A 10,816-nucleotide genomic window follows, 5' to 3' on the forward strand; every position below is an offset into this window, starting at 1 on the left:
CAGAGTCTGCTTGCTGATTGGGGCAGGACAGAAACCCATCCGCCTCCCCTGAGGGAAAGGGAAGAATGCTGGTCTCGAGAAAAATCAGGTGCGCCAAGAAAGGACATGCTGGTGCCGATTTGTGTGTCGATTCATGGGGGGTAGGGAGGAGGAAAGGGAGACAGGCCAGGGATGGCAGCTGGCCGAAAGTGTTCAGAGGTTGCTGAAGAGTTCGTTTTTCTTGCTCCAGTCCATCTGTGGGGCCTGCTTGCTGCTGCGTTTCTGGCGTGCCCTCTCCTTGGCCACAGCCAGGGAGATGTTGAAGTCCAGCATCGGGTCTGAGGAGGAGGAGGCAGAGGAGGGCGCCGTGGAGTCTTGTTTCCTGGGGATGTCCTGGGAATTCAGCTGCCAAGAGCAAGGGGGAGGCGGAGAGGAGGGGGTCAGCCCCATAGGCTGGGAGGGCTGCCCTGGGGCATTGCCCAAGGAAGCCAGGTCACAAGGACAGAACGTGGCATGGCATGTGACTGCAAAGGCAGGTTGGTGTGCCAGGAAGACGGGCCACCCCCAGCCCTGGTCAGCCTACCTCCTCACTGGTGTCGCTGGAGGTGGATCTTGCCAGGGTGGGCTTGGGGCTCTCCGAGGCTGCCCCCACCACCACTTCTTGACTGTTCTCCTGACACAGAGAAGAGGGTGGGGTTGGGGGGAAATGGGCTGGGGATCCCACCCATGGTTAGCCCCTCACTGCCAGAGCTGCTGGGGGGATTTGTGTGGTCACATTCCTCATAGGATCAGAGCCGCTGGCCCCTCCCCTCGGTCCTTCCCAGCCCAGCTTCCAGCACTGACAAGCCTTTTAAGAAAGGACAGAGACCAGGAGGGGGTCCTTGAAGAGTGGGCACACTGGGAGCTTCTCTGCGTGGCATGGGGACACGTGATACTCCCTGAATCTCTAGTCCATCCCCCAATGTTTTCCTGGATGCCAGGAACCTCAAAACTTAAACCCCAAAGCAGCCAAGACTGGCCTTGAGGGAGTCGGGAACAGAGCCTTTCTCGGTGAAATCGCCCCTGGGAGGGACCCTTCACACAGGCCAGAGCAAAGGCTTTCTCTGGTCATCAGGCCATCAGCTGGGCACTCAGTCCTTCCTGGAGACTTCAGGCTTCAGTCTCCACTGCCTTCTCCTCTCTTCTTCGAGGGGCGGGGTGGGGGGGTGCCTAGCCTGAAGTCTCAGGACCCGCAGCATGCCCGCCAGACACTGAGGTTCTGTTCTTGCGGGAAGAATGCTCTTTTCTGTTCCATGGGGAGCTGGAGGCGGGGGTTTGTTACCCAGGATGGCGGGCTCCCTCTCCTGACTGTCTGGGCCCTAAGCAGAGGCCTTTGGGGTCTGCTGGAAGGGTCTGCTCCATAGGAGCTGGGGACCCTGAAGTTCCAACCTGCCCCAGCCACATCTCATCTCACCCTCTTCTCACCCCCAGGACCAAGGACCCCCAGAGCATCAATGCTGTCTTTACCTTCTGTAGTTCCCCATTGGTAAAGGGCTCAGGCAAGGGACCTGGGTAAAGGAAGAGTGATTGTCTGTAAATCAACAATTCTGATGGAAATTCACAGAAGAAATAGTTTATACTTTGACACTATGACCCAAAAATACACCAAGATTGTGTGTGTGTAGCGCTGTAGGATAAGCACTGGACTGCTAACCTCAAAGTTGGTGGTTCACTCAACCAGCCGCCCCTTGGAAACCCTATACAGGGTCGCTGTGAGTCAGAACCCACTCAACAGCACTTATTCTAGTGTATTAGACGTTTCACAAAACAATGCTAACGCTTACTACAATGCAATGCTCCTTTATACTTTCTATTCCATTTCATTAACAAACCAAAAAAAAAACACACCACCACACACACAAAAAAACAAAGAGGGCTTCAAAAGGTCGTGGAAAATGGAATGAAGAGATAATGGAATTTTTCACGAACTCTTTGAAGCTGCTTGGTGTTTGCCTCCTAAACCTCTACTGGAAAGTGAACCAATCTGAATACCCTGGGAAAATACAAATCCCCAGACCATGCCATCTGACACTGATTCACTGGGCTAGGGAAGGCCTGTTGCTGTTGTTGTTATGTGCCGTGGAGTCGGTTCCGACCCATAGCGACCCTGTACAGGGTTTCCAAGGCTGTAAACCTTTACGGGAGCAGAAAGCCTCATCTTTCTCCCGCGGAACTGCTGGTAGTTTCGAACTGATGACCTTGTGGTTGGCAGCCTGACTCGTAAGCACTAGGAACCAACATTTTTCAAAAGCTTCCCAGGTGGGTATGGTTGTTGTTATTAGGTGCCACCGTGTCAGTACTGACTCATAAAGACCCCATGCACAACAAAAGGAAACACTGCCCAGTCCTGCGCCAACCTCACAGTCATTGCCAATGCTGCTACCACTGGGTCAATCCATCTTATTGGGGGTCTTCCTCTTTCTCTCCTGCCCGCCATACCTGACTGGGGCTCAGCTAAAACAGGAGACTCACAGCTGCTATCTGTGACTTGGGTACAGGGCAAGAAGGCTCAAGGCAGTATTCTGGGTGTCCCCGCCCCACAAAAGTGGGGTCGGATTTGGTGGCAGGGGTCAGACAGAGAGATGACAGGTCTGGGGTCAGTTAGCCTCATGGGCTCACTAGGGAGGAGACCCCACATGACAAGGGGGCTTGGGGGCTGCTTGTTCCACTTCTGGATCTGTGTAAGTGGATTTTTCTGAACTCTTAACCTTAACCAAGAGCTCTGGTGGTGCAGTGGTTTCAGCATCGGGCTGCTAACCGGAAGGTCGGAGGTTCAAACCCACCAGCTGAGGGAGAAAGAGGTGGCTGGCTGCTCCCGTAAAGATTTACAGTCTCAGAAACCCAAAGGGGCAGTTCTCCTCTGTCCTGTAAGGAGTCATTAGGAGTCAAAAACAACTCAGTGGCAGTGCGACTGTTTTTTTGTTGTTGTTTGTTTAGCTTTAAAACGACTGTGTCTCTGGCCCCTTTCATGGGCACAGTCTGACATACCTGGCTCCCCTTTTCTTGGCTGAGACATAGTAATACTCCCCGCCCCTCAGCCCAGGCTTTCTGTTAGCTCCAGACTCTTTTCCAGAGTGATGGGGTTAAGCCTCAGCCCTGGCAGCCTCTGGGGGGAGCATCCCTCTCTATAGCGACACCCCCAGTTATAACCTGTTGGGAAGAGTAGGGAGGATTGTCCTGGAACTGCCCTAGAGGGATGCTTTCCTGGCCTCTCTCTCTGCGGGGGCCTCTGGCTAGAGGCTTCCAGGCTGTGGTCTCAGGGCCTTTCCGACCCGCCAGTCAGCCAGACGGAAGGCAGAGGATTGTCCAGGGCAATTACTTGGGGGCAAAGGAGGGAGGGGGAAGAGCTGAGTGGACTCCAAATTTCAGCTGTCATCACTGTACCAGGTCCCCAAGAACAAATATCCCCCGTACCTAGGAGGGAGATTCCCCGACTTATCTGGTTCCCAGGAGCCTGAGTTGAGACAAAGGTAAAGCACTGGTCCCTCTCATCTGCAGAGTCTGCTCTGGATATCCAGTGATGGTTCCCTTCCTAGAAGCCCCTACTGGACCAACTGTGGGCAGGTTTTCCCTATTGGGTCCCGCCAGCTGGGGCCTGAGTGTGTTATGTGTGTGCTTGGCGGACCCTGTGCATAGACCGCCCACCTACAAACATAACCCTGACAGCTCAGGGAGGCCCCACCCATCGCAAAGTCCAAAGAGGCTCCACCCTAGAATGACCCATCCAGGGAGCCATCTTCCTAGGGAGAAAGTCCAGACCAGGGAGCCGAGGGCCGCTTAACCCCTCCCTGCCTTGGTGGGGCAGCCCAGCCCCATTTGGCAGCAGGCTGGAGCAGGGGGAGGTGCCAGGCTTGGCATGGGGAGTGTGGGGGAGGGGGAAGCCAGGGGCCCAGGGCGCATAGGGGGCCCATCACTCTCCAGAGCCAGCAGATTTGCAGTTTCCAAGACAACCTGAGAGAGGGGAGGGGGCAGGCACTGGGCCCCTGTCACTGGACTCTGGTCTGGCAGAGTAAAAAGGCTGGGAGACTGCCGCTAACTTAACCCTTTGTGAGCTGGCACTGCCTTGACAAAACTGGCAGTGGAGGCGTTAAGGGGTTAGGCCCAGAAAGCTGAGTATCCCTCACTACCCCACTTCAAGCCAGCTGACCCCACCACCCTGCGGCTAATCCTGTTTCCCTATAGTAGGTCCGGCTCTCCCCACCCCATACTTCCCTAGAAGGCCATGCCAGAGTCAGGAAGCTGTCAGAACAGCCTCCCCCACACACAAGACAGCCAAAGTCTTGAACGTTAACTTGGGGGTCTCCAGCCCTGGAGGGATCCGCTTCCCCGCCCCTACTCACCATCCAGGTGCTCCTGAGACGGGGTCACTCGGCATTTTTTGAAGAACTCGTCTGTTTCCCTGTCCACCACCAGCAGCTTGGTCTCATCCCCACCGGCCTTGATGGCAGACACCACATCCCCATGCTGCTTGTCCTCCATGCAGATCCCATTGACCTGTGGGGAGAAAGGGGACTGCGGTCACAGGCTGCAGCTCTTGGAAAGGCAAGTGGATGGAGGTGACAAGGGGTCTTCTTGGTCCTCAGCCAGCATGCCAGCTGGGGACACTTGTCCACAGTCCTGAGCCAGGTCCAGGGGTCCTCCCAGTTGATGGTCAGATGGGGGAGATGGACACATGGGAAAGGCTAAAGAAAATATCCAGATGACACTACACAAACACAGCTGGGAGGGACAGGGAGGCCAGGCTGGGTCCCGGCCACTCCGTGGACTCACTGTCTGACTCGCCTCTCCTTGTTTTCTCATGTGTAAAACGAGACGTCTTGGATGAGCTGATCTTCCAGCTCTAAGGTTCTGAGACTCTGTGATTCTGGGGCCTGCCCAAGTCCTTGCCTCCCGTGGACCACAGTACAAGCATACACAGTGAATGTGCTTGAGTGTCTGGCTCAGGAGAAGAATCTGATCACCCTCCTTCCAGCGCCTGTGCCTAGCCTGGAAGCCACTGGTAGCATGGGAACCCCGGGGGTGGCCCCGGACGTCTACTTGGATTGACGATGGGCTGAACAGAGAGGAAGCCAAGGGAGAGTGGGGCAGGAAAGAAGTCGCTATCTGTCCCTCTATCTATCCATCCACCTACCACCATCTACGTCTCTCTCTCCCTCCCTCCCGTCCATCCATTGACTCATCTATCCTTCTCCCAGCCATCCATCCTTCCTCCTTCTTTGCCAGTCATCCACCCACCTATTCATCCTTCCCTTCCTTCCACCACCCACTCATCCTCCCTCCTTGCCATCTGTCTGTCCATTTGTCCACCCATGCAGCATTTATGGGCAGGTTGGGCCCCATGGCACTGTGGATTAGGCACTGGGCTGTTAACCTCAAGGCCGGCATTGTAAACCCACCAACTGCTTCAAGGGAGAAGTCTCTTTATGAGACAGACTGTCTGCTCCCGTAAAGATCTGTTATTGTTAAGTGCCATCAAGTTAGTTCCGATTCATAGCGACCCTGTATAGGGTTTCCAAGAAGTGGTTGGTGAGTTTGAATCGCCGACCTTGTGGTTCAAACTGACCAAGTAGTCCAATGTTTTATCCCACAGTGTCACACCAAGACTCGTAAAGAATTTACAGCCTTGGAAACCCTGAGGGACAGTTCTTCTTTGTCCTATGGGGTTGCTATGGATTGGAATTGACTAGATTGGCAGCAGGTATGGTTTTGTTTTCTGAGGTCTCAGGGGTTAATCCAGGAGTTTGTGGTGTGATGGTGTATGGGGAAGGAGGAGCCTGGGAAAAGCCCGAGGAAGAGGGTGAGGATGTATTACCTCCACGATTCGGTCCTGGGCCCGGAGTCCTGAGGCCTCGGCCGGTGAGTCTGGGTCCACTGCCCGGATGAACTGGCCAGGCTTGGACTTGTCACTGTGTAGGTTGAAGCCGTAACCGCTGGGGCCCTTCTTCATGGCACAGAGCCGAGGTCGCAGCTCATGCTGTGGAGGTGGGGTGGGGGATCAAGAGCGTGATGTCCATGTTCCAGCTGCCCGGCCCTATGCTGACCACACCCACCCCCCACCAAGGAGGTGAGGTTTAGGACTAATGCAAGCTTGCTAAGATCCTTCACAGCGATACAAGAGGATGCTGGGCTGGGACGTTAAGACTTGCTTGCAGCAAAATCACACAGACCACAGGGCTGGACACGGCCGCTATAGATCCTCAGTTTGCTCGTTGGGATGAGGAAGGGTAAGACAAGGTTTGTTCTCAAGCCCCTTCCTTCCCCTGTTGATAATCTCAGATTTATCAGATTATTTTGATTGACCCCTTAGCTCTCCTGGAAGAGGTCACCCCTGCCAGCCTGCTGGCTACCTTGGGCATGTGACTGAAGACACCCAGCTCTCTGCACCCTGTTCTCGGCAGCGGGGGAGGCAGGGCAGGTTGTTTACTGAAAGCTGGTCAGCGTGTTTACAGTACAGCCTTTGCTGGCCCACACTAGTTCCTTCTGCAGGTGAGGTAGAAAGCTCCAGAAAACCAGGGGCCTGGTCGGCGGCACAGTAAGGAATTCTGGCTGGGACCAGGGCAACAGCCTAGGGTGGAAACAATACCCGAAGCCGTTGGTCCCCAAGGAGGACTGGGAAAGCTGGGAAAGCAGGCCCTGCCACCAGCAGGTAGTAAAGGGGTTCCTGGCCACTTCTTTTGAGCATTCAGACCCTCACTGCAAATGGGTTACAGCGTCTTGGGTTCACCTGACTGCTGCAGACCTCAGACTCATTCAATGATGGAGAGTTAGGGATCTAAGCGGGCCAACTAACTGACACCTGACCAAGGACTCAAGGACTCTGAGGTCCCTTGCACCCCTCTTCCCAGGCCTGGGCACAGACCTGTGTCCAGCTCTGTCCCCCCATAAGCTCTGTGACCTGGGGCAGGTCATTTCCTTCTCATTCCTGATGCCCTGTCTACCTCCCAGGACTGCTGTGATGTAACTGCCGTGGGTAGGAGTGCCCTGTGGTCACGCGCAGCCTGAACTTTGTCAGTTCATTCTAAGGAAGAGTCCCATTAAGCTGAGACTTAAGCTTCTTTATGGGGGAGGGGAGGATGCTGAACTCAAATCCCAGGCTGGGAGTGGAGAAGGCAGGGGAGGGTGGGGAAGGAGGGTTTGTTGGCCTCCTGTCCTAACCTGCCTGCTCCAGGAGGCAGCTCCATCAGCACTGGGAGGCACCACTTCCCCAGCACACTCCGCTCCCCACCCTGCGGCTCTCTCTGGGGGCTAGGTCCCTGCATGACTTCTCCTTCCTTCAAAAGCTTGGAAGGGTCTTTCTAGTCTGTGTTCAGGATGTTGGAGGGGGTGCGGGGACACTGCGACACCGAGGAGGCAGGAGTAACATTTCACCAGGGTACAAAGTAGGGGATCCTCACCCCCAACACCAAAGACAAACAAGTGGAGAAGAACACAGTGGGGGATCACGCCACTGTCTTCGCAAGGGCTGTTCAGGAACCCAGAAAGCAGAGCAACCCAGTATCCTCTTCTCCCTGGGCCCTCCCTGACCTTCTCAAGCCTGCTGGCCCTCCAGGGATTTTGTTCCAGGAATAAACCAAGCTCTTCTCCCCTCTAGCTAATCCCTCCACAAAGCTGGAGGCCCAGCCCTCCCCCAGGCCGCCAAGGTGAGCAGGAACAGGTCTGACCAGTTGCCACCGCAGGGACAAGTTCAGCCTTCTGTCCCAGCTACACTGAGCTCAGAAATCCACCCAAGTCACCCTGGGAAAGTGGGGAGGGTGACTCCCAGGACCAAGGACAGAAGGGGAGAGCCCTGACGTTCCTGCCTCTCCCTCCATGGCAGCTCAGAAGGCATGTGGTTACCTCTCTTGTCTGAAACAGTAAGCCCACTGCCTACTACTCCACAGTGGAGGTACCAGAACTCCAGCCCAGGTCTCTGGGTCAAACCCTGTGCTCCTTTCATCTCAGAGAGCTGGCCCTGAGGGGCGCTGGGCCATTCTAAGCTGAGCCCCCACTCCCCTGCAGGAGTCCGGGACAGAGCTCTGCAGGGAGGTGACTTGGAGCTGACAGACTAAACCGCAGCCTTCCTTCCGGGTGTTTAGGGCCTCTTGCAGCCAGGCCTGTGTGGAGAGTGGAGCTGAGCTGAGGGGCTGAACGGGATGGGTGGGGTGGCCCAGAATGCACCTGGGCTGGGGGAGCTGTCTTATGGTGCCCACCTGCAGACACAAGTTTCTGTGTTGGGCCTTCTTTACGGCTGCTGGGAGCTTGGCTCTGGTCCGAAACCCTACACCTAATGGTCTATGTGTCACAATTCTTGCCTTGAGCCCACTTCCCTCTGTCAGCACCTGGCCCTGAGGGTGAGCGAACTTGGGGTCAGGCTTCTGCTGCACCCCCATCCCCACCGCTGACTCCACTGCCTCTGGGATCACCTGTCTGGTGGGAAGCCCCAGTAGTTTCTGAAACATTCAGACACCTGTCTAGCTGCATCCTCCCTGCATGTGAGGAGGGGACAGGTCATGTGCCGAAGTCCCTCTCTCAACAGAAGCCACACAACTGTCTCTAGGAGCTGTCCCTGCCAGCTGCTGAGTCAGCCATCCAGGGCCCATCCCAGCCTGGGTGGAGGCCCGGACAGCCTCCCTGGGGACCTGGGGGTGGGGTGGGGGGTGTGGTCGGACCCTCACCCCCACCTGCTGGACAGGGACTGGCTGAGTGAATCCAGGAGCCTAGAAGGGGCTTTGTGCCAGCACCAGAACCTGGAGTGGGATGCCCAGAAATACACAGCAGGGTCTGCTCAGTGAGAAGCTGGCGGAGACTCCGGGGGAGAGGGAGGCACCGAGCAGGGTGGCGGAATTTGCAGACGAGCCGCGCCCCCTACCCTTTTCCAACTCAGGTTCTTAGATCTGCCATGGCTGCTGCTCCTCCATTCCCCCTTTCCGCTAGGAAGCCCAGCCCCAGCCCAAATGGCCGCCCTGTCACCTCCACCCACGCAGCCTGGGAGTGGACGCCCGGGCACGGAATTCAATAGGTACCCTCAGCAGCCACCTGGAAAGCTGGGGAAAGTTGATACCCTAATCCCAGTGACCGTCTCTGGGGAGCAGGCCCAGGGTTGGGCCTTGCTCCTGGGGGAGGGTTGCAGGTGCCGGGGGCTACCACCCTGCCAGCTTAGCCCCTCCCAGCTGATGCCATGGTGATAGGCCCTATAGAAACCGCCAGGCTGGTTCTGAGGGCCTTGGAAATCCCAGTCAGCTCTGGGAGGAGTTAGGGAGACCACCCCACCCCAAGGTTGTCCTTCTTATAGCCCAGAGAGGGCTCTTGTTTATGTAAAGGAGCCCTGAAATTGTCGGGGTGGGGGAGCCCTGAAGGTGCTGTCGGCTAGGTGTCTGGCTGCCAACCACAAGGTTGGCGCCCATAAAGATTTAGTCTTGGAAACCCTGTATAGGGTCACTATGAGATGGAAGCGACTCATCGCAAGGTAGGTGGTTTAAACCCACCAGCTGCTCTGAAGGAGCCAGACGAGGCTCGGAAGCCCTAAGGAGCAGGTCTATGGGGTAAAAGTCAGTTAGAATTGACTGCGTGGCAGTAGGTGGAGGAGTGAGGGGAGACCCCTCTGCCGGGAGACCCCTCTGTTTGCCCACCTTGCAAGTGTACTTCTGGCATCTCAGGGACAAGGCCCTTTCTGGGGTCCAGCAGGGTGGGAACCATGGGAGAGCTATAGGCGAAAGTGGGGGCTGCTTCTTTAACACCCCCACAGTCAGACCCTAAGCCAGATTCGCCCTCTGGCCAGCAGCCTCTCTTCCCAGAACTGACCACAGAGACCCAAGGGGAGAGAGTTTGGCTCAGATCTACCCAGGGCTGGGCTAGCCAGGGATGGAGCCAGCTGGTACCTGGGCTACTGCCTGGCTGGACACTATCCAAGGCTGGCCATTCCATGCTCACTGGCCACCATCGCTCAACCTTCTCAAGGAGGCACTGGAGTTAACTCCTGCATAGTCCTAAGAAGCTACGTAAGGACCTATAGGGCGCTTTTGAAATTGGGGCTCGTCACTGAAATATTAAGTAGCAGCTACCATTGATTGGCTTTTCTGGGTGGGGTATATGGTTAATGTGCTCGGCTGCTAAATGAAAGGCACCCCCAAATTAAGTTCACCCCCAAATGCTTCAGAAGAAAGGCCTGGCAACATACTTTAAAAAAAAAATCCACCACTGAAAACCATATGGACACAGCTCTGCTCTGTCACACATGGGATCACCAGGACTTGGAATCATCTTAACTGACAAGTTTTGTTTTTATACGGGTTACCATTTATTGGACACTTACTATGTGCCATATAAAACCCAATTATAATTCTGCCAGGAAGGTATTGTTACCCCCACTTTACAGACAAAGAAACTGAGATTCAAAGAGACTACATACATTGCTCAAGTATAACAAGCTGATTAGCAGCTCTGATAGCGTAGTGGTTATGAATCATGCTGCTAACCTCAAGGTCAGCAGTTCGAAACTACCAGCTGTTCCATGGGAGAAAGAGGAGGCTTTCTGTTCCCGTGAAGATTTGCAGCCTTGGAAACCCTGTGCAGGGTCACTATGAATCGGAACTGACTCCATGGTACTTAACAACAACAACAAAACAGCTGACTGGAGAAGCCAGGATTTGAACTTAGATCTAGACCAGTAATCGCAATACAATGCCTGCCATTATGTGTAATTTAAAGTTTTCTAGGAGCCACCTTGCGTAGTGGCTACGAATTGGGCTGCGAACCTTAAGGTCAGCGGTTCGAAACTACCAGCCGCTCCGCGGGAGAAAGATGAGGCTTTCTACTCCCG

General features: G+C 55.3%; 1 protein-coding gene across 1 annotated transcript in view; it reads right to left on the reverse strand.

Moving 5' to 3' along the window:
- Positions 1-192: 192 nt before the first annotated feature.
- Positions 193-10,816, reverse strand: part of SLC9A3R1 (solute carrier family 9, subfamily A (NHE3, cation proton antiporter 3), member 3 regulator 1) — an 18,606-nt gene continuing 7,982 nt past the window's right edge. Inside the window, exons 2-6 of the mRNA XM_006869599.1 lie at positions 5,831-5,992; positions 4,359-4,512; positions 1,486-1,526; positions 563-652; positions 193-384 (exon numbers count right to left, since the gene is read on the reverse strand). Coding sequence (XP_006869661.1) covers positions 193-384; positions 563-652; positions 1,486-1,526; positions 4,359-4,512; positions 5,831-5,992 — 639 coding nt within the window. The remainder of the gene's footprint in view (positions 385-562; positions 653-1,485; positions 1,527-4,358; positions 4,513-5,830; positions 5,993-10,816) is intronic.

This window comes from Chrysochloris asiatica, unplaced genomic scaffold, assembly GCF_000296735.1.
Source record: "Chrysochloris asiatica unplaced genomic scaffold, ChrAsi1.0 scaffold00132, whole genome shotgun sequence".
Classification (NCBI taxonomy): Eukaryota; Metazoa; Chordata; class Mammalia; order Afrosoricida; family Chrysochloridae; genus Chrysochloris; species Chrysochloris asiatica.